Source organism: Pelodiscus sinensis, chromosome 1, assembly GCF_049634645.1.
Source record: "Pelodiscus sinensis isolate JC-2024 chromosome 1, ASM4963464v1, whole genome shotgun sequence".
Classification (NCBI taxonomy): domain Eukaryota; kingdom Metazoa; phylum Chordata; order Testudines; family Trionychidae; genus Pelodiscus; species Pelodiscus sinensis.
This window is the reverse complement of record NC_134711.1, coordinates 299804846-299830355: the sequence shown is the minus strand read 5'-3', so window position 1 is coordinate 299830355 and position 25510 is coordinate 299804846. Positions and strand designations below refer to the sequence as shown.

The 25510-nt window shown below is 41.5% G+C and overlaps 1 protein-coding gene across 3 annotated transcripts in view; it reads right to left on the bottom strand.

Annotated features, from left to right (window-relative positions):
- The window catches only part of FLT1 (fms related receptor tyrosine kinase 1), a 161897-nt gene that overhangs the window by 47975 nt on the left and 88412 nt on the right, over positions 1-25510 (bottom strand). For 2 of the 3 annotated variants that reach the window (XM_006138918.4, XM_075919213.1), the window contains 3 exons: positions 14987-15095; positions 6372-6662; positions 616-762 (listed from right to left, as the gene is read on the bottom strand). In XM_006138918.4, coding sequence (XP_006138980.2) covers positions 616-762; positions 6372-6662; positions 14987-15095 — 547 coding nt within the window. Of the gene's footprint in view, positions 1-615; positions 763-1789; positions 6222-6371; positions 6663-14986; positions 15096-25510 lie in introns of those variants that run through there. The other variant, XR_012900723.1, reaches the window with a different exon arrangement.

The following is a 25510-nucleotide window of genomic DNA, read 5'->3' as shown; positions in this document are numbered from 1 at the left end:
CTGTTGGGATATGGCTGAAATCTCATTAAATCTCCCTCATACAAGGTGCCTATCAACTGGGGCTGAAGTCTCCTGTTATTACTTCACATGATTTTGGTGCCATTTTAGCTGCCCATGTAGCCCCAACTAAGCCTTGAACTCAAACCCTCGTGCAATGCTAATCCAGCTCTAAATCCTCGCCTCCCCTGCCCCCTTCTCTAGGTCTTTTCTGGTTATGGCAGAAAAAACAAGTCCATCTCCAACAAAGGAACAACTCCTAAATTTCTCATAATAGAATGTAATGCTACATGACAAATGGATCCCCCTACAAGCAGATGAATTCCAGTTCTGGTCTGGTTTCCCAATATCAGTGGTTTGGCTGCTAGCCTGGGACTTGAGACGCCCAAGCCCAAATTCTTCTTCTCCAGTGGTTTTCCTGTTAGCAAATTACTTAGTCCTCTGTGTCTAAATTCTCCCACTTGTAATGCGGGGGAAGGGATGGAGGAAGTTCTGCCTGAACTCATAGGGAAGCTATCAGGATGAATACATTAAAGATTGTGAGGTGCTCAGATACTAGGGTAATAAGTACCTAAGAGAGACAGAGTGAGGATGAGAAAGGTTGTTTGCAGCTCTCACCTGGTTCTTGCTGTATCTCTTCGTGGTTTTTAAACCAGGATATCTGGGGCTCGGGAATGCCATGAGCCTGACATTCTAAAGTAGCAGAATGGCTGGTGTTCACAATCTGGTCACTGAGGTTGCGCAGGAAGGACGGTGCTTGCTGAGCTACAAAATAAAATGAGAGTTCAGGGATTACATTCCTTTAAAACAATCTCTTGCATTGTAATTAACGATATTGTAAAATGTCAGCATTTTCCACCAAATTCTACACTTGTATTTCCCCTACTTGCTAGTCCTGCTTGCAAAATAATATGTAGTGTGGTTTAATGATTTCTTTTCCTTTTGAGACAATTTCCCTCCATCACTTGTAACTGCTTATAATACAGATCAGAATGAAAATTTCCCAACAAGAGACAAGTCTTTCTGCATTCATTCACTTACAAACTAAAGGCAAAGACTCTAATGAGACCTCAGGATTTTATGTATTTTCAGAAGAAACATACTATGACATGCAAACTTTTAAATAGATTCTAAGGGATCTGGTCCTTAAGTTAGAGTATCCGTGCACTAGTGATAGCTTTATACAGTTATATGTAGCATATACACCAGTATGTGCATGAATGAAATGTATATACTTTATTCACTGTGAAGATCAGTTTTATTATAAGCCCAATTCAGTAAACTATCTTAGTTTCAAACCAGAGTGTGAGCCCTGAATCATTGAACTGTACACCTCCATGTCTTCGTATCTCTTTGGTGTTTGTGTTTAACTGACCTCCGGAGTCTGGGCAAACCCACATGACAGCTAGACAAGCACAAATAGTCTTTGATTTGTGAGAAATGTATCTGTTATCCTCTCCCAAAATGCAAGTGTCTAAAACACTGATTCTAGAGTCAGAAGTATGAGTTCTGGCGTTCAGTGCTACATAACAAGTAATTCCTATTTTACATAGCTATGTTTACTATTTCATTCAAATAGTATGAAACAAAATGTATTTCAGTGACTTTCTAGCTAGTGCTTTGGAAGTACACCCAGTGTGTTCTGATTCTGTCCATTGTGCACATCCCCCAACCAAGCAAAGGGGGACCCTCCCCCTAAAGTTCAACAAGCACAATATGAAATCATCCCCGGACATCCAAAGCACACAGACAATCCTGATGTTGTTTCCACCCCACCTCCAAAGCAATTCACCTTCCTCTTCCTTCTTGCAAAAAGTTGAGAGCTGTTAAGACCAAGATCAGGAGGATCCCTCCAGAACTGATGGTGATTATACAGCAACAACTTTTCTACCACATTTGCAGCTTCTTATGTATTGTTCTATTTGCACTTTGATCCCGCTGAGTGCTGTGCATTCCTGCACAATGCTGTGTTTGAGTTCCTTGTATTCCCAGTTCCCACAGAAACTGGTGGATGCTGCAATCTTTCTCTGAAAGGTAACTTCCAGGATTAGGGTTCATGTTTTCACTGTAATATATCTCTGTTTGCTAAGATCAATTATGGCATGAGTTTATTATCCAACATAGCCTTTGGTGGGAGTATTAAATGCTATTCTTTCAGAAGAGTGGACTTCATGATCCAACAGGTCTTTCCATCTCCACTATGATACTGCTATCTGACATGATTAAAATCTCTCCAGTACACTTTCACACTAGTTCTTAATCCATTCATATAATGTGCATGAACCCAAAAGCACTGAAAACTTTTCAGAATTTCTGAAATGAATGATCCCTGCTAGACTTTTATCCTCTGAAATCAATTCCAACATATCTATGAACCATCTGTGTCTGATTTTTTATGGAAGTCCAAGGTAGGCTGTAAATTCCATGGACCAATGACCATTATCTTATATGTTTATAGTGTGACAAATAGTCTCTTCTTGTCAACAAACAACAAAGCCAGTGAGTAAAGTTGACATTAACACCAACAAGGATTTCTCCCCACCCAACAAGATTGCCCCCTTTTCATCTATGGACTCTGGATATTTACATTATGTTTCCATTTTATCAAACTTAGCTGTCTATGAAATGGTACTGATTTAAAAATATGTTCACACACAAAAGCTGACAGATTTAAGCTGCTTGGTCCGACTTTCCATTTAGAAATAATCCCGACAGAACAACAAAACCAGTTCATTCAAATTGAGGTGTGACCAGATGACAGAACAAAGGCAAACCACACATTCTGTAAGTTATTTCTGATTAATTTTAATTTTTTATATCCATACACTAAAGATGGGTTTTCATAGTGAGCAAAACTTGCTTGCTTAAAACTTAGAGCCAGTTATCATTCACATATTTATAATAATTTATTTTCAGTAGTCAGTTGGCTTTCAAGGACATGGTTAAAACAAAGTTTTACTTTCTCTCAGACCACCTGCTTCTCTGTATGATGCTGTAGTGAAGCCCAAAGGTGGAGTTTTCAAAAGTAAACAGCACTGACCCAATACAGCTCCTGTGGAAATCCCATTGTTTTCAGTAGGAGCAAAGTTAAGTCAGTGCTCAGCACTTTTGAAAAATCTCATCCATCGTGCAGAATGTTGCACATTACCAACCTAGCCAGCATGTCTCACTGTGAGGTCATAAACATGGGCTGATGGGTCAGTCCTGCCCTCATGTATGACTGAGGCACTTCACTGTCAGCAGAATTAGGCCCAGTGGAGTGTCACTGAAGGCAGAGCATGGACTTACAATTTCAGAGCACAATGACTCATAGTGACCCTGCGACTGTGAGAAAGCAAAGTCCCTATTTCAAAAGCCAACTTTGGCAATAGGGAAAATATGAGAAGTTGTTAGCACTCTTTATATAAATTTTCACCTCACATACTTTTATCCTAGTACACTTATTGTTACTTATGTTGCTTTTTTATTAACCAGTTTGAAAATATAAATACACAGTTGCATTTTAACAGTTTTTTTTCAAAAAAGAATATAAATTACACAATTATTCTTTCCAATATGCTACTCTGAGGCAGTTAAAGAAACTGCCAGAAAATACACATGATTCTTCACTTATATCTGATGAGATCAACACTGCCAATAACTTTTTATCTTGTCACCAAATGCAGAACCCTTTCCCTTACACAGTGTCACTGAGGGTTTTCCATCCCTTCCCATGCTGGCAGCTACGGAGCACTAACACTCCATTGTAAAGCATCAAAGCTCTTCAGAGCCTTGACCAACACCATACTAGGAGTGGCTAACAACAGGCCCGCCAGCCAGGGAGTCAGGGAAGGGGCAATTGCCCCGGGGCCTGGAGATTCTAAGGGGGCGGGGCTCCCAGTCACCACTGCCACTGCTACTATGATAGCAGTGATGGCCAGAGCCCCGCCTCCTTTTCAATTACCACTGCAGCGGTGCTCTGTCATTCCATGTGGTTCTGAGACTGGGGAAGGGAAATGCACCATGGTCTGGGCAGCGCTGAGGGCTATCTGCCACTGACTCCACTCCATATGCCCAAGGCCTTGCCCCTTCTAGGGGCCTGAAGCCAGCTCCCCCACACACTTTGCCCCGGGGACCACGGTGGCTATCGGCCCTGATGGCTATCAAGATGTCCCCAAGGGCAATTATAATGCCGATAGGCAAAACTGAACCTGGGACTTCTGAAGCTTAGTGCATGAGCCTCTACTGCATGAGATAAAAGCCATCTGGTTCTCAATTAAAGCTGGAGAGCAGACTCATTATTTTCTCTGTCAGTGGTCTTGGTGCCACTAGATGGGTCAGTACACCACACCCAGTAGGTATGTGAGTTACATGATATGGCATACATAACCACTTAGCAATCCCACAGACGGACAGTTTCTAATCACAATATTGGTTTGTGACCCAGGCTCATATCACCTGGCTGCTACCAGCAACCAACTGCTATAGGCTACCACACTCTGGCTTCTGATTCCATTAAAAATGTGTAAAGTCCTGTCATTGCAATCAACCAGGCCAGCAAAATTTTCTCAAGGACAGCCCCATAAAGATGGAGACCTGCATTGTCCCAACAGAACAAGGTTGCCCATTTTAAAGGCAAGTACCATTATCATTTCACTTGCCTTTTAAGCATATTTTTTTTAAAAGAGAAAGAGACCCAAATTCCTTTGCAAGAACACATTGTTTCTGGGAGTCATCATGCTAATAATGAACAAAAGAATTACTGTACACAAGAAGGCTATAGGTGACATTTCAAGATCTAAATGATTATTCTTTTCTTTACTTTGACAACTTCCAGGTTACTAATTGTTTTCTAAGCATTTTAGGCTCCGTGAAGCTGGCATGATGGGGAAATGCTATTGTTTACCCTTTCACACTTGACAAAAGCAATTCCCACGTGAAAGACAAGTTTGGCCGTGGGACACAGTCCCAATACCTAAAGGAGGAAACAGTCGGTAAGTTCCCAAGAGCAAGGAGTTGTCATGTTGTCACCCACTTTGTTCCTTTGCAGTGGCTATTTTGGTCACTATGGCTTGTTTTGTTATGGCTTATGCAAATCCTATATAAATGATCAGTCATAAAAGAAACAAAAAATTATAAAAGCAACATATTGTAAAAAAATAAAGTTATCAGCTCTATTAAAAATAGTAACTTCTTCCTTATACTGAATTTATAATACACAGAAACACCTCATAATGAAATCATGTAAAAAGGAAACACTGGAAAGGAAACTTAGATTACCCTCAATTCTCCTTCAGTAGTGTGGCCATTTCTTAATCCCCATAATAAATCCTATTGTCATCAGCACACCAAAAGGAAGGGATTTTAATGGCCTTAATTTTAATTTTAAATTTTGAAGACTGTAGTAGACATTTCACTGTGATGTCTATAGCCTTGTAAATGGATTGAGGGTAGCACTGCTACTTTAATGAGATAATTATGACATTACAAACTCCTTTATCCTCCTGCCAGCCATAGAACAGTCACTGATGTCCACAAGACTTTTCCGGTCATGCAGTAATTAACTTTAAAACTGACTAACCCAGCAATGAGAAATTGACCTGGATTTATTTGGAGAAACAGGATTCATCTCTGTCAGTTTTGAAATCCTCATGATTAAAAATGATAAGATACGTCTGTGCATAATATCAACATTTTTATTTCTTTCCTGTGTCCACAGGGCCTTCCTTGAGAAGATACTTCATAAGATTAATGTACTTAGCGTAAAAAATTATTTCAAATAAATAAGCATTAGAACTTGCTCAGCAGGCAATATTTATAAATCCACAAAAATCAGATTGAAATGAAAACGTATAGTCCAGTAAATCTCAAAATGAATTGTGCTCATTCCACACTTTAAAGTTAACTTATTAATTGTCCATTGTTGATCAAAAACAGCAGTTTTTAAAGTTAATCAGTTTATGCAGCTTTGACACTTTCGGAGAAGCTGATACCAAAGCAGAAGATAAAATTGGTCCAAAGTTTTCATTATCATTCAGTAGGAGGCAGCAAGAGACACAACAACACAACATACACAGTGCAGTACAGGGGATCTTCCAAACCCCTACTTCCACCAGCTTTGCCAAAGCAGAACACACCGTCTGAACTGAACTGGAAGCCCGTGTGTTATGCTTTTGTTTCGCTATTCCTCCTATGTCCATACCCATTTTTGGAGGTGCACTACCTCAGAGCCTGAAAGGGAGCAACTGGAATAAAAAAATCAAGATGATATCAGACAACTGTGACTTTTTAATGAGTCCTTTAATGTTTTACATTGTTTTGTGTTGTACAATCATTCCTTGTGCTTTTAAATTTGAGGATCCGAGAGTTAACAGCCTTTTTGTTGCAGTGCTCACCTCTAATTGTAACGTCTTTCTTTTGAAGCACTTCTTCCCCCGAGTATATGTTCCTTGCTCTGCAGGCATAGGTGCCTGAATGTTCCAGGGAAACATTCTTGATGGTTAGAATGAGAGTATTGGAGTATTCCTTAGTGATGTGCTTTTTTGCTTTTGTTTGATTATTAACTGTCCTCGGCAAAATCCAAGCAATGTCTTTGTACAGGAATTTGTTGGCTGAACAGGACAATATCAGGTTCTCTCCTTCAATGGGCATTTTTTCCAAATTAATATGAAATCCATTTGGCACATCTGTCAAAAACCAAGAACACTTTTAGTTCATAGGAAATTCATGTGCCAAAATTAAAATAACATCTATTTTCCTGTTAGCCTGAAAGTCTTTCAGCTAACATTTCAATGGCTTCCTGCTGAAATTTCTAGCCTTTCTTCCTAGTCTCTGAACTGTCTCTATTCTTTAATGCAGTATATTTGCAGTCATGCCAGTCCCAGGATATTAGAGAGACAAGATGGGTGAGGAAATATATTTTAGTGGACTGACTTCTGTTGATGAGTGAGACAAGCTTTCAAGACACAAAGAAGAGCTCTGTGCAGCTCAAACGTTTGTCTCTCTCACCAAGGTCCAATAAAAGATATTACCCATCCTGCCTCTCTTCTTCTCACATGACTCAACAAAGAGAGCACTCTGCACTTGTAATGGATACATCAGGCCTGCTCTTCAGCTTGTGTAAATTGGCATCTCAACATTGACTTCACTGGAGCTTAGCAATTTGACGTAGGTGAGGATCTGGCCCATCTTTTTAAGACAGTCTGAAGCAGAATACAAAAAATAGCCAGTATTGAAAGAGGGCACACTTAGATCATGGAGAGAAATAGGTGGTTTCAGCTAGAGCTAGTGCAATAGTTTAAATAGCAAAATATTTTATTATAGTGATTTCTCATTATTTGTGAGTATTCAGACAACTGTTGGGTGTTTATTAAAGCTCTTGCAAATCCTTAAGACTTAATGATTATTTTGATTTAATGATTATTTTCTGGGAATTCATGCTGGAAGTAAGCTATTTCAGACACCCAACCAGCGATCAAAAACAACACCATGTGATCAACCACAGAGCTAATATTTGATCATAAACAGGTCTAAGGATGAAAATTACTCATTCAAACTACGAAGTGAACACTTGCAAATAGCGAGCCAATTCAAAGAAAATTGGGATCAGCTCATCAACAAGTTGCTAAATATAAACGTTGCAAAATTTATTACTAATATGATTTGTAATGGGTAGTTTGACCAGCTGTTAGTTCAGCCAATAATAAATAAAAGTAGATTTGTGGTTCATCTGGGCTGGAAAGTGCTGGATAGCCCATGCCTGCTTACACAGTCTTTTGAGGCTTGATCTTGCTCCATGAAAGCCAATATGAATTATGCCATTGGCTTCAGAAAAGGCTTCTCGTGAAAATCAAATTAAAATAGTTCCAGAATGGAACCTCTCATGGTTTAATTTAAAATTATTTCCTCTTGCTTGTTTAATTGCAACTGACTTATACAATTTGATGACAAGAGGTGGCAGGCTTCATTTGTTCTCTAATTATTGATTTCCTTAGTCTTTGTTTGTGAACTTCACTTGAAATAACAGAAGCAGGGATTGCATCTGGTATTATTTCCTAGATTCCACCTAGATTCCACTTCAGTCTGTTTGTTAGAGCATGAAATTACTGTAATTCATGTCTTCATGCATTTGTCTCATGTATCTGAAACCTATACTCCTCTTGATGAAGATTTACATTTAACATTGTACTTCCTTATATTAATTTTGAATGGATCCATTAGGTTAGCTATTGGGTAAATGAGCTCATACCAAATCCCAGATCCTAACTCCCTCCACTTTTGGAAGTGTTCAGAATCCAGAGAGGGACCTACATTTTGTGGTTTGAATAAGTGGCCCCTGTAAGCAGGGCACTAGAGCTATCACTCAGGAGAGACTCCAGAGCCACTTAGCTGACTAGCAGAGCGCCCACAGCTGGGTTTTGTGTTTCTAGTGGTGGAGCACATTTACACATGCCTCAGGGCTCATAAAAAATGTACTCCGAACATGAATGGAAAAAAATGAGCACATGGATGGAGCAGATTAGAGGGAACATTGGTTTGAATCCATCTTTATTGTTGCACTGAGAAGGAATGTGTATTCTCCCTTCTGTTGACACAGAAATGTCAAAAATGAGTTGAACAGAAACTGCTACATCATATTGGATATGTGCTCAGTTACTTATTGTGTAATGCACTTAGTAGTCTGCCCTTTTTTCACCTCTCTCACACAAAAGCACATTGTGAAAACCTTAAATTTAAGAGATGAGAGTGAAAAATAAGAGCTACTGAGCCGTATTTGATGCAAGCTAGCAACTGCTGCAACTTATTTGTTTCGTCCAAGGTTATGTGAGACCAGATTTTGATCTCATCAAAACCAATGTGAATTTAGAGCTCTTGAGAGCTGAACTCCCCTTTGAGGTAACTGGCTTGTGTTAAAACATTAGCCATAATCAGACCTGAACCCAATTCTTGCTTAAGGTACACTATCTGGCTTACCTGAGTCACTACACCACCTGAGGCAAGCTCTGAATTTGACCCAGTGTGTTAAGAAATAGCAAAGTATCCATCTGAAGGGGTTGAAGTTTTTGTTTTTGTTGGGGGTTTTTTTTTGGTGTGTTGTTTTTTGTTTTGCTTATGAAAATGTCAGTGCTCAGTAAAGAGTAGGAAAAGCAAAGCAAAACTCTTAAGACAAAATCACGGAGCACCCTGAAACTCAACAGAAGATGGCCTATTTTTAATATAAAACTTCTGTGCCCTCAGAATAACATAGCTAATAACATAGCTTCATGGTGTCACTTTTGGGACATTTCTTAGATGTCACCAATGAATAAAAACACTTTTTAAAACAATACTGAGGGGAAACACCCTACATTCCAATCAAATCATTTTGTTTAAAGACTCTAAGCCCCTAATATATGACACCTAGCTCCAAATCGAATAACCTCAGGCGAGCTAAGTAACATGCCTGGAATAATGTAAAAGAGTTTTATTTACTTTAGTGATTTGAAGCTTCCTGTGGAAATAGCTCCCAGGTTTCCTGATGGAAGATTTTGTTTATCTTTGCCAAGCACCATCAGGAATCTCAAAATAAAACACGTCTAGTGACATTGGGAAACCAGAGAGATAAGGCAAAGCCGTTCCTGTCTCACCCTCAGTAATTGCCAACACGCCCATGGGCCTGCTGTGTGCCAGCAAAATATCCCAGAAAGTAGGGGAAGGGACAGGTTGGAGACAGGGGAACCAATGCAGTATAATTTGGCACACGGGAACTGATTTTGAGACTGCCCCAGTACCAATGACCAGGAAGTCTTCCAGGAGGGAATAGGCCATATCTTCTCTGCATAGGGTACATGTCTGTTGTTATTGAATGGACTAAGACAAAGATGCACATTTTAAAACATATTGAAACAAAGCCTAAAAGTGCCCCCGTTCATAGGAAGGAAAAGCTATTCATAGGCATATCTGATTCACTTCTTGAGATCCCAAATCACATTTCCTTCAAGGGAGGGGTGCAAAGTTGCACCACTTTTAAATCTCCCAAAGATATCATGGGAATTAGACTCCAACCTCAGAAATACGAGGGGCTCTATATTAATAAACATGTGGGCTTGACCCTGCCTGACCATCTCCAGCCTCTCCCCTGTACTTCCTTGTATTTGCTTCCCCTCACCCACATCCCTCTCTATAGGAAGCAGGGCATGTAGAGGTAATGCTAGTGCTGCCAGGAGTAGTCCTAGCCTCTGCCAGCTTTCCAGGTGCTATTTCAGCCACTGTCAGAGAGGAGCATGTCACGTAAAGAAGCTTCCCTTCTCTGGCCTCCTAATTCTTCCCACTTCTCTAACACCAGCTTTCTTCCCACTTAAAAGACAAGGATTGAACCACACAATAATTCAAATAAGGGGGATATAAGAGAGGGTGGAGAAATGTCTGCTTAGATTATGCTTGGGCTCTTCTCTAAATTCAGGGTTCTTTCTGACCTTCATTACTGGGGTGGGCAACTACTGACCCTAAAAGAGGCCATGTTTTCCCACTCTGGATATTTTCATGTCTCACTTTCAGTCTTTGTGTAAGTCAGAACCAAGTGAGAACAGCCTTCCCGCCCCACCCACAAAAAACAAACAAATCTCCAGTGGTCTCCTCAGCCCTGAAGTATCTGTTTGGAATAAATTAGAAGGAAATCCTTTTCAGTCTCCTGTCTGTCTGTTCACACCCATCAGCATTTTTTGGACTGTCATTTTTTCCCAAGTGTGTTTTTCAACAAACACATACACACACACACACAAAGTCCCTTAGTTGACTTGAGTATAAAATGCTACTTGGCGAGAACAATGGTCTCAGCCTAAAAGAGCATAATTGCTTGAGTCACGTGTGAATCCAAATGAAAAATTTTGGTCTTTTGAATTTGAAGCGCTGTAAGAGGGGAGAGAAGAACAAGCCTGACTTCACATTTCAATGTGCAAACATCAGCTAGCACAATCTGCGTTTAATTAAAGCAACCAGATGTCAGTAGACAAATGGGAGTTTATAGGTCACAAAACTCAAGTGTCAAGAAATGATGGGAGTCCAAAGGACAAGTGAAGCATAGTGTAAAACTGATTTGAAAGCTGAGTTTATATCAGTCTCACTATCCCACATAAAAAAGGTGCTGCTAACAGGCCTACCAACGATGGGAGGCGGGACCCAAAAGGGGTAATTGCCTCGGGACCCTTTAAATTGCCACAAGAGCCCTGCACGGAGTACTCTGTGCAGCTCTTAGATTTGCTTGGGGAGACAGGGACATGCACTGTGCGGCTCTGAGGGCTGGAGATGTGCCATTGCCACAGTGTCGGGGCATGGAGCCAGCCCACACACACCTTGCCTGTCCACCCTGGCTACCAATGAAACCATGAACAATTTCCATAAAACAATAAATCAACCATTCCAATATCCTAGTTTTGAATGGACACCAATACTAAACCCTACAGGGAAAAGTCATCGCTATCCACCCTCTCCACCATTATACATTCTACCATGAGAAGTATGGTATCATGAAGAGGGCTGGGTTCTATTCAGTAGCTTCATAAACAATTTGGATAATGGCATAGAGAGTATACTTTTAGGCTGCGTCTAGACTGGCATGATTTTGCGGAAATACTTTTAACGGAAAAGGTTTCCATTAAAAGTATTTCCGCAAAAGAGCGTCTAGATTGGCAAGGATCCTTTTGCGCAAAAAGTGCTTTCGCGCAAAAGCATCCGTGCCAGTCTAGATGAGCTTTTGTGCAAGAAAGCTCCGATCGCCATTTTAGCCATTGGGCTTTCTTGCACAAGAAATTAAGGTGCCTGTCTACACTGGCCTTCTTGCGCAAGTATTCTTGCGCAAGAGGGCTTATCCCTGAGCGGGAGCATGAAAGTATTTGTGCAAGAAGCACTGATTTTGTACATTACAAAGTCAGTGTTCTTGCACAAATTCAAGCGGCCAGTGTAGACACAGCCATACAGTTTGAGGACAAATACCAGGCTGGGAGAGGTGGGAAACTCTTTGAAGACAGGATTAGAGTTCAAAGTGATTTTGACAAACTGGAGAAATGGTCTGAAATATACAGGATGAAATTCAGTAAGGAGAAATGCAAAGTATTCCATTTAGGAAGGAATAATCAGTTGCAAAAAATACAAAATGGGTAGTGACTGTCTAAGAAGGAGTACTGTGGAAAGGGATCTGGGGGGTCATAGTGGACCACAAACTAAACATGAATCAACAGTGTGACACTGCTGCAAAAAAAGCAAACATAATTTTGGGATGTATCAGCAGGAGTGTTGTAAATATTACATAAGAAGTAATTCTTTTTGCTCTACTCAGCACTGATGAGCTCTCAACTGGAATACCCAGCTGTGGGTTCCATGCTTTGGGGAAAAAGTGGACAAACTGGAGTAAGTCTTTTAAAGTTATCAAAAACACAATGGTCTAGAAAATATGATCTATAAAGAAAGACTGGAAATAGGTATTTAGTCTAGAGAAGTGAATTGTGAAGAGGGACACTATAACAGTCTTCAAGTATATAAAAGGTTATTATAAAAAGGAGGGGGAAGACAGGACAAGAAAAAGGATTAAATTGAATCAAGGGAGATTTATGTTAGATATTAGGGGGAAATCCTATTTATAAGAGTTGCTAAGTGCTGGACGAATTACCTAGGGAGGTTGTGGACTCTCTATCATTGGAGGGTTTTAATAACAAGGTTAGAGAAACACCAGTGAAGGATGATCTAGGTAATACCTAGTTCTGAGTCTATGTAGGGGAGTGGACCGGATATCTTATCAAGGTCACTTCCAGTCCTACATTTCTATGAGTCAATGGTTTTTCTGACTCCACCTAAGAATCAGTTCCCACCCTGAAATATGACAATGTATGTCCTCATGCTCTCGTATCAGACAATGAGGTGGGAGAGCAAGAGAAGAGGTTAAACAGTCAGGTATTATGGTGATAAATGAGACCATGAAAAAACCTTTTTCACTTGGCCTTAGACTGTCACACAGAGCCGGTGCTTAAAGAGATAGGGCTAGAGCACACAACTCAATGTCTTGCACATTAAAAAAGCAAGTCCCAGTACACAGACTGATGACAAAAAGGCTTCCATTCACGGCCTCGGTAGTATGTAAAGTCTGTATGCGACATATGTACAGATAATAACAGACTGATTAGCAAACCAATTTGTGGGAGACCACAGTCTTATTGTTTGAATAAAGGTTTTAGCTTTCAATGAAATGTACACAATTTAGTGCCTGAAACCAAATAAACTATTATTCTAGAACTGTTAGTCAGCAAATATTCTTGCCATATCTATTAATAGAACAAGTAAATATTTTCCCTTTCCATATTTTACAAATAACCTCTCTGTGTGTCACTTATCTATGTTTACATTCCAATGATAAGTTCTGGTGTTTTCTTACTGAACTTGTATATTTACAGACAGCGAATGGTTCCTAAATGTGGAAGTGCTGATCAGAACATTTCAAAATCCAAATCCCTAAAACTGGGCAGAGGGCAGTATAGCACCAACATTATTTTCATTGAAGTTAATCAGAATGACAGGCAACAAATCAGCAACAAAAGAGATTACAAAATTAGAGTAAGAACAATAACAAAACATGCTTAATTGAAAGTGTGTCCTTTTTCAGCTGTGAGGTTATGTCAGGTTTCTTATTTTTTGTATTAAAGTGTTAAGACAGATTAGCCTGTGGTTTCTAAAGTACTTGATATTAAATTATTAAAACTCATTTTCTTTCACTGGAATCTACCTCAAGGCTCAACAGGATCATTATGGTAACTCTAGCAACAAGTGTGTCTATACTTGGTAAATGCATGGTGCCACAGCTAACACAAAACCTTCAACCAGAAAGTGGCTTTTTTGCAAGGTGACCTTCATACGTAATAGTCGATAAATTGACTACTGACTATTGCTAGTGAGTTCTCACTTATTTCCTTAGCCGTTGACCTCACAGCATCTACTCATTACAGCCCTGTTTCTGAAAAGACTTATACACATTTGTGATGTTACACCATTGAAATCCCTAGAATTATTCACGTACACAGTTAGACACATGTGTAAGACTTGAAGGAATAGGGCCTATATCATACAATGGTATTTTCCTCGAAAGGGGGTAGTACAATACATCAGGTCCTACCATCTGTGTACAAAATACTCATTGGTGTCAATGAGAGAGACATCTACAAAAAGATAAGATGTGATCCACCGACCCTGGTCCTGCAAACATGTTCCTGGAGGAGGCAGATACCTATGCCTGTGCTGAATCTCGACTTCAATGGGGCTCTTTGCAGGCACAGAGTTCTGCTTCTAGGGTACATGCTGCATGCTCAGGCCATAGTTTGCAGAAGCTGATGCACAGTATGATCACACCTGTTGCTGCCTGATAGGGGTTTTTCAAATGATAAAGTAAGATAACGTGTGCCAACAACAAGCCATCAAATACTAGAAAAAATCATAGCAAGAGACCATTATTTCCATGAGCAATGTGCATCTGCCCATTGATGGATCATTGTTATTCATCACCCTGTACTGCTAATACCCTTTTTAGCAGCCAAGTCCCAGCAGTCCAGTAGAAACCCACCATAGAGGCAGTGAAAAATATTACATTAGTTAACATCTGCCTCCATTACAATAAATATCACACCTAGGGGAAATATACACCACATAAAGTTCTGCAGCACCATAGAGAGTAACAAAAAATGTAGATGCTATCATGAGCTCTTGTAAACAAAACCCACTTCTTCAGATGAATGGAGTAAGGAGCAAATGTACCCTGCACTCCTTACTCCATTCATCTGAAGAAGTGGATTGTGCCCACCAAAGCTCATGATACCATCTACATTTTTGTTAGTCTCTAAGATACTGCAGAACTGTTTGTTGTTTTTTAATTTTTTTCAGTTACAGACTAACACGGCTACCTTCTGAGACTTGTAAGCCACATGACACATTCTAACAAATACGACTTTCTAACCAGGGTGTATATTTAGTTACTGAATGGATTGGATCTTACCTGTTACATAAAAGCTAATGTTTCTTTCAACATTTCCTACTTTATTGGAAGCCACGCAGCTGTAGATTCCAGAAGATTTAGCCTCAGCTACAACCAGAATGCTAGCAGTCTGTGAAAACAAGAAGAGTTTTAGCTCACATTAGACGAAGAAGCTGTCTGAACCCTTTTTTTAAAAGTTCCTGTTGACATTAATATGATTCAGTTGCTCCATTCATTCAGTGAAAAGCAGCCCAGTTGGAGGTGTTACCCTTCCAGGCTCTGGTAATGATGGAAAAATAACAGGAAACTAGCTGCCCAGGAGACTGCTCCACTATCAGAGTCACTACAACCAAATCTTTGAATGTGCCTTTGAGGTTGGTTTCTCCCATGCTGCTGATGTGATAGTGACAGGTTATAAAACATGAGGTACGGTAAAGCATGCTTTACCCTCAGAGGCTGCCTGGGGATCAGTCAGTCAATAAGGGAGTAGGTGAGGAACGCCTTACTCATTTGGATAACACTAGGAAAATGCTTCTCCATTGCATAATAGAGGATGTTGTGGCATCTTTCATTCTTTCTATGTGAATGAGGATGGGGTGGGACACAAGCTTACTGACCTCTTTCTTTTCACATTTTTTTCCTTTGGGATTTTGGCTTTAATACATTTCATACAGTAGCAGTCAAAACTCTGCTTTGATGATCGATGCCTCTGCTTCACTATTATGATCATATCATCTTAGAAGGCCTAGCATACTGACTGTTTTCCTTAGGTGATATAATCTGTATGAAGAGATAGCTAAAGGCCATGGAACGGACATATCAGAGAAATATGTTACTGAGATGTCTACATGAAGTGATGCCATGCAGAGTGGTGGAAGGGTGGTCTAATGCTCTGAGCACCGGCCTACGCCCTGAGAGGCCTGGATTCAATTCTCTGCTCCGCTACAGCCCTTCTGTATGACCTGGAGCAAGTTTCTTAGTCTCTAGGTTTCAGTTCCCTCTCAGTAAAACAGGGACAATAGGACTACCTTGCCTCACAGGGGTACTGTGAAGATAAACATTAAGGATTGAGAGGTGACAAAACACCATTAGTGGAGGCTTTAGAAGTACCTAAGAGATTTTGGGGATGGGGAATCCCTGAATAGTACCAGCTAATATTCTTAATTTCTGTTATTTGTCATATTAATTAATATGAAATATGGTGGCAACCAAAAAGAGCATAGTACTGTTCAGTTATATAGGAAGGCTCAACATCAGTTATTATCAACCCAAATGTTCTTAGTCATCATGAATAGGCATCATGTTGCATAGGCATCATGGTAGATGCCAATTTTGAGGAAAACGTTTAATGCAGACAGCAATGGGATTGCAGAGTGGTTGAGAAAGGGGAGCTGCAGGCCTTGGTCTCTGTCTCAACTATTATCTGTTATTTATTGTATTAGACTGAAGCCCATAGTATGTTATTTTTAAGCCAGAGGTGTACATGGTAAATATTCCTTTTGAAATTCCTCCAGTACTCTCAGGTCTCCGTTTTAAAAGGAAAATTACCTCTACATTTCTAGATAATACTTAGTCCTGCCATAAGAGCAGAGGACTGGACTTGATGACTTCTTGAGGTCTTTTCCAGTGCTATGATAAAGCAAGCCATAGACAAAATTCTGGGGAACCCATTCTCCTACATTCAGGTGATTTTGTTGCACATAAGGCAAAGCTGTAACTTTGACAGTACTGCAAGCAGAATACATTATCCCCTTTAAAGAGCTACGGCCGGAGGAGCCCAAGACATTTTGCTGGCTAGGGCAGAAAACATTTTCAGCATCCCTCCACCTCATGAATGGTGAGATTGTGTCTTCTGAAAGAAGATGCCTAAGGACAAGCATCTTAGACCTGGCACTGCATCCAACTGAACTGAACAGAAGTTGTAGTACAAGCAATGAAGTATCCTTGGATGTACCCACAGAATCATAGAATCATAGAATACTAGAACTAGAAGGAACCTCGAGACGCCATCAAGTCCAACCCTAGCCCTCATGGCAGGACCAACCACCATAGATCATCTCTGATAGATGTTTATCTAACCTGCTGTTAAATAACTCCAATAATAAAGATTCTACAATCTCTCTAGGCAATTTATTCCAGTGCTTAACCATCCTGACAGTTACAAAGTTTTTCCTAATATCCAACCTAAACCTCCCTTACTTCAATTTAAGCCCATTGCTTCTTGTCCTATCACCAGATGTTAAGGAGAATAAGTTTTCTCCCTTCTCTTTGTAACACCTTTTTAGGTATTTGAAAGCTACTATCAGTCCCTTCTCAGTCTTCTCTTTTCCAAACTAAACAAATCCAGTTATTTCAGTCTTCCCTCATAGGTCATGTTTTCAAGACTTTTAATCATTTTTGCTCTCTTCTCTGGATCCTCTCCAGTTTCTCCACCTCTTTCCTGAAATGTAATGCCCAGAACTGGACACAATATTCCAGTTGTAGCCTAATCAGTGCAGTATAGAGCGGAAGAATTACACTCACAACACTTTTCATGTCTTGTTCACAACACTCCTGTTAATGCATCTCAGAATCATGTTTTCTTTTTTTGCAATAGTGTCACATTGTTGACTCATATTTAGCTTGTGGCGCACTATGACCCCTAGATCCCTTTCTGCAGTACTTCTTCCTAAACAATCATTTCCCATTCTGTATGTGTGAAACTGAACGTTCCTCCCTAAGTGGAGTACTTTGCATTTGTCCTTATTCAGTGCACAATGTTCAATTAATGATCATTTACTCAATAGTTTGTTTTCTTCTCCTTGTTCAATATGTAGCCCCAATTCTTTATTCACTGTCTATTATTCAATCCCTGCTCTGAAGACAGAATAACTCAGGGTATGACTACACTACAAAGTTAATTCGAACTAACTAACGGACGTTAGTTCGAATTAACTTTGATAGGCGTTACACAAGCGCTCCGCTAGTTCGAACTTAATTCAAACTAGCGGAACGCTTAGTTCGAACTAGGTAAACCTCATTCTACGAGGACTAACGCCTAGTTCGAACTTACTAGTTCAAATTAAGGGGTGTGTAGCCCCTTAATTCGAACTAGTGGGAGGCTAGCCCTCCCCAGGTTTCCCTGGTGGCCACTCTGGCCAACACCAGGGAAACTTGTCTGCCCCCCTCCCGGCCCCGGACCCCTTAAAGGGGCACGGGCTGGCTACGGTGCCCGTGCCAGGTGCAAGCCTGCCAGCACCCAGCCAGCAGACCCTGCACCTGGCACGGCTCGAGCCAGCCACCCGATTCCCCCCAGCCCTCCCCCTCTTCCTGGGACCAGGCTGGCGGCTCCTGGGAGCTTGCCCGGGACCGCAAGAGGCGGGCACCCGCCTGGTCTAGTGCGGACATCGTGGACCTCGTCCACGACCTCTGCACTAGGCACAGGAAAGCGGCCGTCTAGGGCAGGAGAGCTGCCAGCCTGGCCACCCAGGAGCAGGTGTGCATGAAAATCAAGGTGGTCCACTGAGACCCCCGACCCTGAGCCCTGAGCATACAATGGCCATCCTGGGTCAGACCAAAGGTCCATCTAGCCCAGCAGCCTGTTTGCCGACAGCGGCCAACCCTAGAGACCCTGAAGGGGATGGACCGAAGACAGTGACCAAGCCATTTGTCTCGTGCCATCCCTCTCCAGCCTTCCACAAACTTTGGGCAGGGACACCACTCCTACCCCCTGGCTAATAGCACTCCATGGACCCAACCTCCATGACTTGATCTCACTTCTCTTTAAACTCTGTTCTAGTTCTAGCCTTCACAGCCTCCTGCAGCAAGGAGTTCCACAGGTTGACTCTTTGCTTTGTGAAGAACAACTTTCTCTTACTAGTTTGAAGCCTGCTACCCATTCCTTTCCTTTGGTGTCCTCTAGTCCTTCTATTATGGGAACTAATGAAGAACTTTTCTGTATGCACCCTCTCCACCCCACTCATTTTTTTATAGACCTCTATCATATCCCCCCTCCATCTCCTCTTTTCTAAGCTGAAAAGTCCCAGTCTCTTTAGCCTCTTCATATGGGACCTGTTCCAAACCCCTCATCATTGTAGTTGCCCTCCCCTCTCCCACCCTCTCTCTTCCCCTCTCCCACCTCCTTTTCCCAGTCTCCCCCAGTTTTGTTCAATAAAGAGAGATTCTATTTTTGAACACAATTGTCCTTTATTTTGTACATCAGGAAGGGGGGCTACAGAGGGGTAAGTGGAAGGAGGTGAGGGAGGAATGGGGTACGAGCTCTCAATGGGGAGTACTGGGGTGGCTCTGCGGGCTTCTGGGGGTGGAAGCTCTCCTGCAGCCCCCCAATTGCCCCCTCTCCCCAGATGGCAGCCTGCGGCAAGTGCAGCCGGTCTGATGGCCGAGTGCTGTGATGTGCCCAGTGTGGGTACTCCGGGCACTCCAAGCCAGGACTGCTTTGCAAGCGGGGCACCCCTGAGAACTGTCTGTTCGGGGTGGGGGTCGGGTCCCTTTAAGCACAGCCCTCGGCTAGCCTGAGACAGCAGCTCCACGCTCTAAGTCCTCATCTGATGCCCTGCCGGCACTGCTTCCAGCCATCCTTAACCCCGGTTCAGGGTCCACTTAATATGGACATGCTAGTTCGAATTAGCAAAACGCTAATTCGAACTAGTTTTTTAGTCTGGATCTGTTAGTTCGAATTAGCGCTGTAGTGTAGACATACCCTCATTTCCTTGTGGGACTTTCTCTGGCCTTCATCACTATAGTATTCAAGTGCTTTATAAACTTGAATTAATTTTCACAAGTCCCCTGGATAAGGGGCTGGTGTTATTTCCATTTCTTATATGGGGAACTGAGGTGCTGAGATTTTAAAGTTCAAAGTATCCAGTAATTTGGGGGCCGAATTTGAGATGCTTTAAAGCTGATTCATCAGAGCACTTAGCATTGCATAGCACCCTGTCTGTTCAAAGGACTGAATTCACTGACTTCATCACAGTTGTGAGCACTCAGTACTTTTGCAGATCAGGCAGCAGGATCAAGCACTCAGAAAATGAACAGCACACACTGAGTGGCCACTTGGGAAAAGATTGGTTTACGTGACTTGACTAGCATCACATAGAAAGTCTGTGGCAGAGGAAATGACATAATCCACTTCTCTAAGGCATCATTCAACTGCCATTATCATACGACCATCCCTTCTCTTTCTGAAACCCTCTGCCTCTTTCACTGCTGAGTTTCCAACTTCTGTAGCAAAGTAGGGGTCTTACAGACAACAGTCTCCTTCACTACACACTCCTGATTCATCCTCATCCAACCCCACGAGGCAGAAGTCCTGTCAGAAAAGCTAGTAAGTGATCATGTAATTGAAGAGTGTTTCATAATTCATAATACACACTAGGGGGCCAAATTAAAGCTGTGCAAGTAGCCTGAACTCTCGCGTTTCCTAACTTCTGAGTGTTCTTAGAGTTCTTTTAACTTCGTGTGTGTGTAAGAGAGAGAGAGAGAGAGAGAGAGAGAGAGAGAGAGAGAGAGAGAAATTTCTAGGTTTAAAAAAAATGGAAAAAACCTTGGAATCTATCTTGTGCCATTATATTCACAGCCCCCTCATTAATAAGCAGGGTTGGAGCTTTGAGCCATAGCGCAGCCCTTGAGCTAACAGAGTACAGTAGCTGACAGCAGTAGTAGGAAGTCATCCTTTATGTGGACCAGCATTAGATGGAGCTGTGAGAAATTCTCTCTCATAAGGCTTCACAGTTATTTGCTCATAGCTGGGGAATGGAGAGACTCAGGACTCTTCAGTTCTGGAGGGGAGTATGATCTAATGGGAGCAGATTCTTCTGCTCCACCCTATCCCTGTCCTGTTTTTTCCCCAACTCTCATTCTTTGTCCCAGTCCCACTCTCCTTTTGTAACAATCCTAGTCTCACTAGTCCAGACTCTCCTTTCCTACTTTCTTTGCCCAGCCTTTCCTAGTTCTGCCCAGTTCTTTGCCCAGTTCTGCCCAGTTCTGCCTAGTTCTTTGCCCAGCCTTTCCTAGTTTACTCCAAACCCCTTGTCCAGCCAGTATTATTATTATAGTAGATATTATGTTATAGATTTATGGTATTAAGCTGTAATGCAAGAAATCTACAGGCCTGTGTCCTGTATGAACAGCTAAGGTATATTGTAAGAAGTTTGCATAAGCAATCTCTATCCCAGATATAATTCTTGCTCACCCCAAAAGTCGCTTAGTTTTGGGAACTAGAGGAACCATTTATTTTAAGCTAGTTTGCCTGACACCAGATTCAGTCAGTAACCGCAAAAGAGACAACAAAGCAAAGATGTTATTGGAAGAGTCAGAGGCAATGTTTTTGGGGATCAGATAATTCTAATGAATATGTAGTGGTAAGCATCATAATCAACTAACCTATAGAATAAGAGTACCCATAAATTCTTAGGGTGTAGAAATAAATTATGGTCATAGTACGTTCGGTCAGAATCAAGCAATGCTAAGACCATATAAATATCCATATTGCTCAAGTTAGTCAGGATCCTTCTTTTTTTAGGCTTTTCTTCTTTTAGATTTCTTTTCCTTAGGCTTCTTCTTTTTTTAAAATCTTCTCAGTGAAGTTCTTCTTCAGTTCTACATTCTTTGAACTCTAGCTCTCTCTACCACTTACGCTGCTAGCCTAGTTGTATAGCATAGCTTAGCTGCTCTACACTCTCCCTGCTGGGACCTTCAACTTCATTGGCATGCCAGAGGCGAGGCTGATCCTATGCTTCCTAACATCAGGTCTTCAGGAAGGGTTGTGAGTATGTTGGGTTAAGTAATTCTCTGGTTATGTAATATTACCAGAGAGTCCTTGAAGTGTATTATGTTTTAGCAACTATATGCCTTTTGATGTTTGTTATTCTTTTACTTGTTTTAATAAAGGTCTTAACACATTGTTATTGTTCTCTATCTAAGTAGCCTAACCACGTCCCCCAAAATTCCCTTTGTGGGATAGAACTCTCTGAGTTCTTTCTCTCTGTAGCCTGTGTTGGGGACAAGAACCTAAATATTTTCTGGGCAGATGCGGTCATTAGCCATAACCCCTTGCTAATGACACTCAGATTTACAGCCCACTAGCTCCCAGTCCAAATTTTCCTCTCCAAGCTCCTTGCCCAATTTCAATGTCCCTCTCCATCACCACCCGGGGCCTTGTCCCAATCTCTTTGCCCAGCCAGTCCAAGTTTTTCCCACATACCCTGGCTCTCCATCAGACAGGTCTATCTCCTCCTTTCTTATCTCCTTCCTCCCACCCCACTGGCTCAGTCATAGTTTCTGCTCCAGTTCACAGTCCCAATTTCCTCTCCCTGCCCAACTTTCAGTCCCAGCTTCCCTCTTCTCTGTCCACCACCCTTCAACCCCAGTTTCTGCCCTAACCCCCCCAGTGCCTTGTCCCCTTTGCATTTGAATCAGGCAGCTTTCTCCTTCACACTGCCTGGCCCCAGTGGAGTGCCTAGCTCCAGCACAGCCTACACCATGCCTTATGCATATGGAGTCTTTGGGGAATTTAGCTGCTAGAACCCACTGTGCATGTGCAAACTGCTTTTTTAAATAAAAGGCTTATAACTTAGCCACATTCAGGCAGATTTTCATGGGAAAACCAAAACGCACAGCCCTCAGAAGAAAGCCTCCATATCTGCCATGTTTCAAGTCCCTGCCCCAAGCATGAGGGCGTCAGAGACTTTGAAAGAAGAGACTGCCAGGATTATTTAACATGGGCAAAACAATGTATTTTTCCTAGCCTCATTTCTGGAAACAGCTGAACTATTTTGGCAGATGTATTCAAAAACAAATTCATGCCAAGGCAAACACATGGCATGAAAAAGTTAAAGTTGAATTTTGGCAGGTAGAGACAACTGAGGTTGCATTTATATTTACATGCAGACTTATACTTACATTGGGAAGTGTCAGGCAACTTTAATAATATGCTTTACTACAAGCATTTCCTATCATCACACATGTGCGCACACATGCATACGTACACACATGTATACATGCACACAGGTATAGATTAATGCACCATTTCTTAGTTTATTTTTCTTTATTTGTTTTTACTTTATTTTTATTGCAGGTCACCCTCAGATTGCTTTGGCAATGAGTTGTTCCAGTTAAGGATCATAACCCATATTAGCATTGCATGAAATATAGCCCTAAATTTAGCTGTAAGCACTCATAAGTGATGCTTCTTAAGAACTGAATGGCTCAATTTATATGACGAATCTAAAAATAGTGTGAGTTATTACACTGTAGAAAATCAATGGAAAAGTCCAACATGAGAATGAAAACTTTGGGTGAGGGAAAAGAATCACTTGAACAGTTATTTGATGATTTGCTTACATCATTAACTTATTCCTTTATACCATTCAAGTTTCTCAGTGTCTGTCTAGAGAGGTTTCAGCGGAAATGTTCCGAAAACACTGTCATGACCATGGTTTTCTGTATCACTAGATGAATAAGATAGCACACCCTTCCTGTGTTTTATCCATACAAACTCAAAAGAGTTTTTGGGGGATGTTAAACTTAATAATAAACTAGAGGTTGCATTTATAGTTGCATGCAGACAACAAACCAACTCACTGACTCAAAAAACCAAACCAATGAGAGCTATCACTTAAGGCTCTAATGCTTCACATGCAATGTGGACAGAATTGGCAACTCTTCCTTAGGAAAGACCAAAACACTTGATTACCAAAAGCAAACTTTAAATATGCCTTATTCATCTCTTTCTTAAACAATGTGAATGCCTTCTCTTTGGCACCCCACTTCTCGGTTTTCCACTCTCCAAAATAACTCTACTTTCAAGTTGCTCTAGCCATGTCTGGGGTCCCTTTCCTCAGTCTCTTCACCAGTTTCATTTCACATAAGCTGTAAGTGCCCAGCTCTACCCGGGCTTACCTCTCAGCTCTTTCTTTCTTGCTCCATCATTTCCAGCTAGCCCTTTAAGTGCTGTCTTTTCTCACACTGAGCATCATGCTTTCTTTTTGCACTGCCATCTATGCTTGGAAGTTGGAGTAGACTGGAGATTCAGTTCTGATTACAGAAGTAACAGCTGACATTGTGACAAAATGTTGCCTCTAGTCCTCTTAATTCTGTGAATGGGGTCAACATTCTTCCCAACCAGGAAGGTTTTATCTCAACTGCCTCAACTTTGACTTTGCTTTGGGACACAATGAATGAAACATGATATGTCAGTGATCCTAAGATACACACTTTGACTGCCAAGACAGCAAAGCCACAACCTCTCGTGGCAATATAAATGTCTACTGCTCTGTCAGCCACACATGTGGAAATCAGGCAATGGAAGGCTTGGCAAGAAACTATGCCAAGAGCCAGAGAGCACTTTCCATTTGGAAGAGCTATCTGTCCTCAGCCAAGCACTGCTCAAGGGCCTGGGAAAAGCAAAGAGAACTCACATTGACCTAGCACAGCAGATGCCTGGAGCTAACCAGCACATTTCAAGCAGAGATGGTTTGAACTTGAGATGACTCATAAAAATCTCAGTTCCCTTTGTTGCTATCAGTGTTATATCTTAAACAAATGAAAAAGTTTGGCAGTAACTAGTTAATTCTGGTGACTTCTAAACACTATTATTTTAGTGAAGGCACGTGGCCACAAAGCAACACCGTGCAGTCCTTTCTAGGATTAATAGTATATTAACTAGATAAGGAGAACAACCGTGCTTCATTGTAAAACTTTCAGTAATGCATATACACAGGAACCATCATTTCAGATGCATTTCTGGGCATGCTTAAAAAATGGCTTACTGCCAAAGACTTCAAACAGACTTTGCAATCCCACATCGAGGACCCATTATTAGCATCTCCCTCCAGAGAGGAACTTATTTGCCGTGAGCTGGAAGTTGGCGTGGCATTTCAGCCCTCCTCTTCCACTGTCTCCAAAAAGCACAACACACACACACACACACACACACACACACACACACACACACAGATTAGGTCTGGCTAGCGCACAGCTGATTCAGTGTGCTGTGGCCATGTAGGACTCCACTTTCAGAATAGCTAGATGCCTGCTGGAATATAAAATATAATTGGGTTCTCACCGTCTTTTGTTCATCATGTATCCGCTGGAGCTTCCCTCTTCCGGTGCCCTAAATGACTTCCTTTTCCCCTTTCTAAACCCTCCTTAAATGATGTTTTTCATACAATCTTCCAAGCTCTCCCATCATTGCCTTGATTCTTAATCGTTTGCATGGTGCCTGAATGAACTGGACTAAAAGCCCCTGCAGGCCAGCAACCATTTTTACATGGACAGTACCCTGAACACCCTATAAATAATACAGTCATGGTGGAAGGCCTAATTCTCAGTAACAGTAAGATCGTTAAATTGCTCTGACAGCATAAAAGTATCTTAAAATGGATGTAGCTGTAATTTGCCCAGTGTTAAGGACCTTTTGTACCACCGTAGCAGATCAAAGAGGACTAACGGTATGTCTACACTATATTCTAAAACCCACGGTGGCAAGTCTCCCAGCCTAGCTCTTCAGGCTTGGGCTCATGGGCTCATTCCAGAGCGCTAAAAATG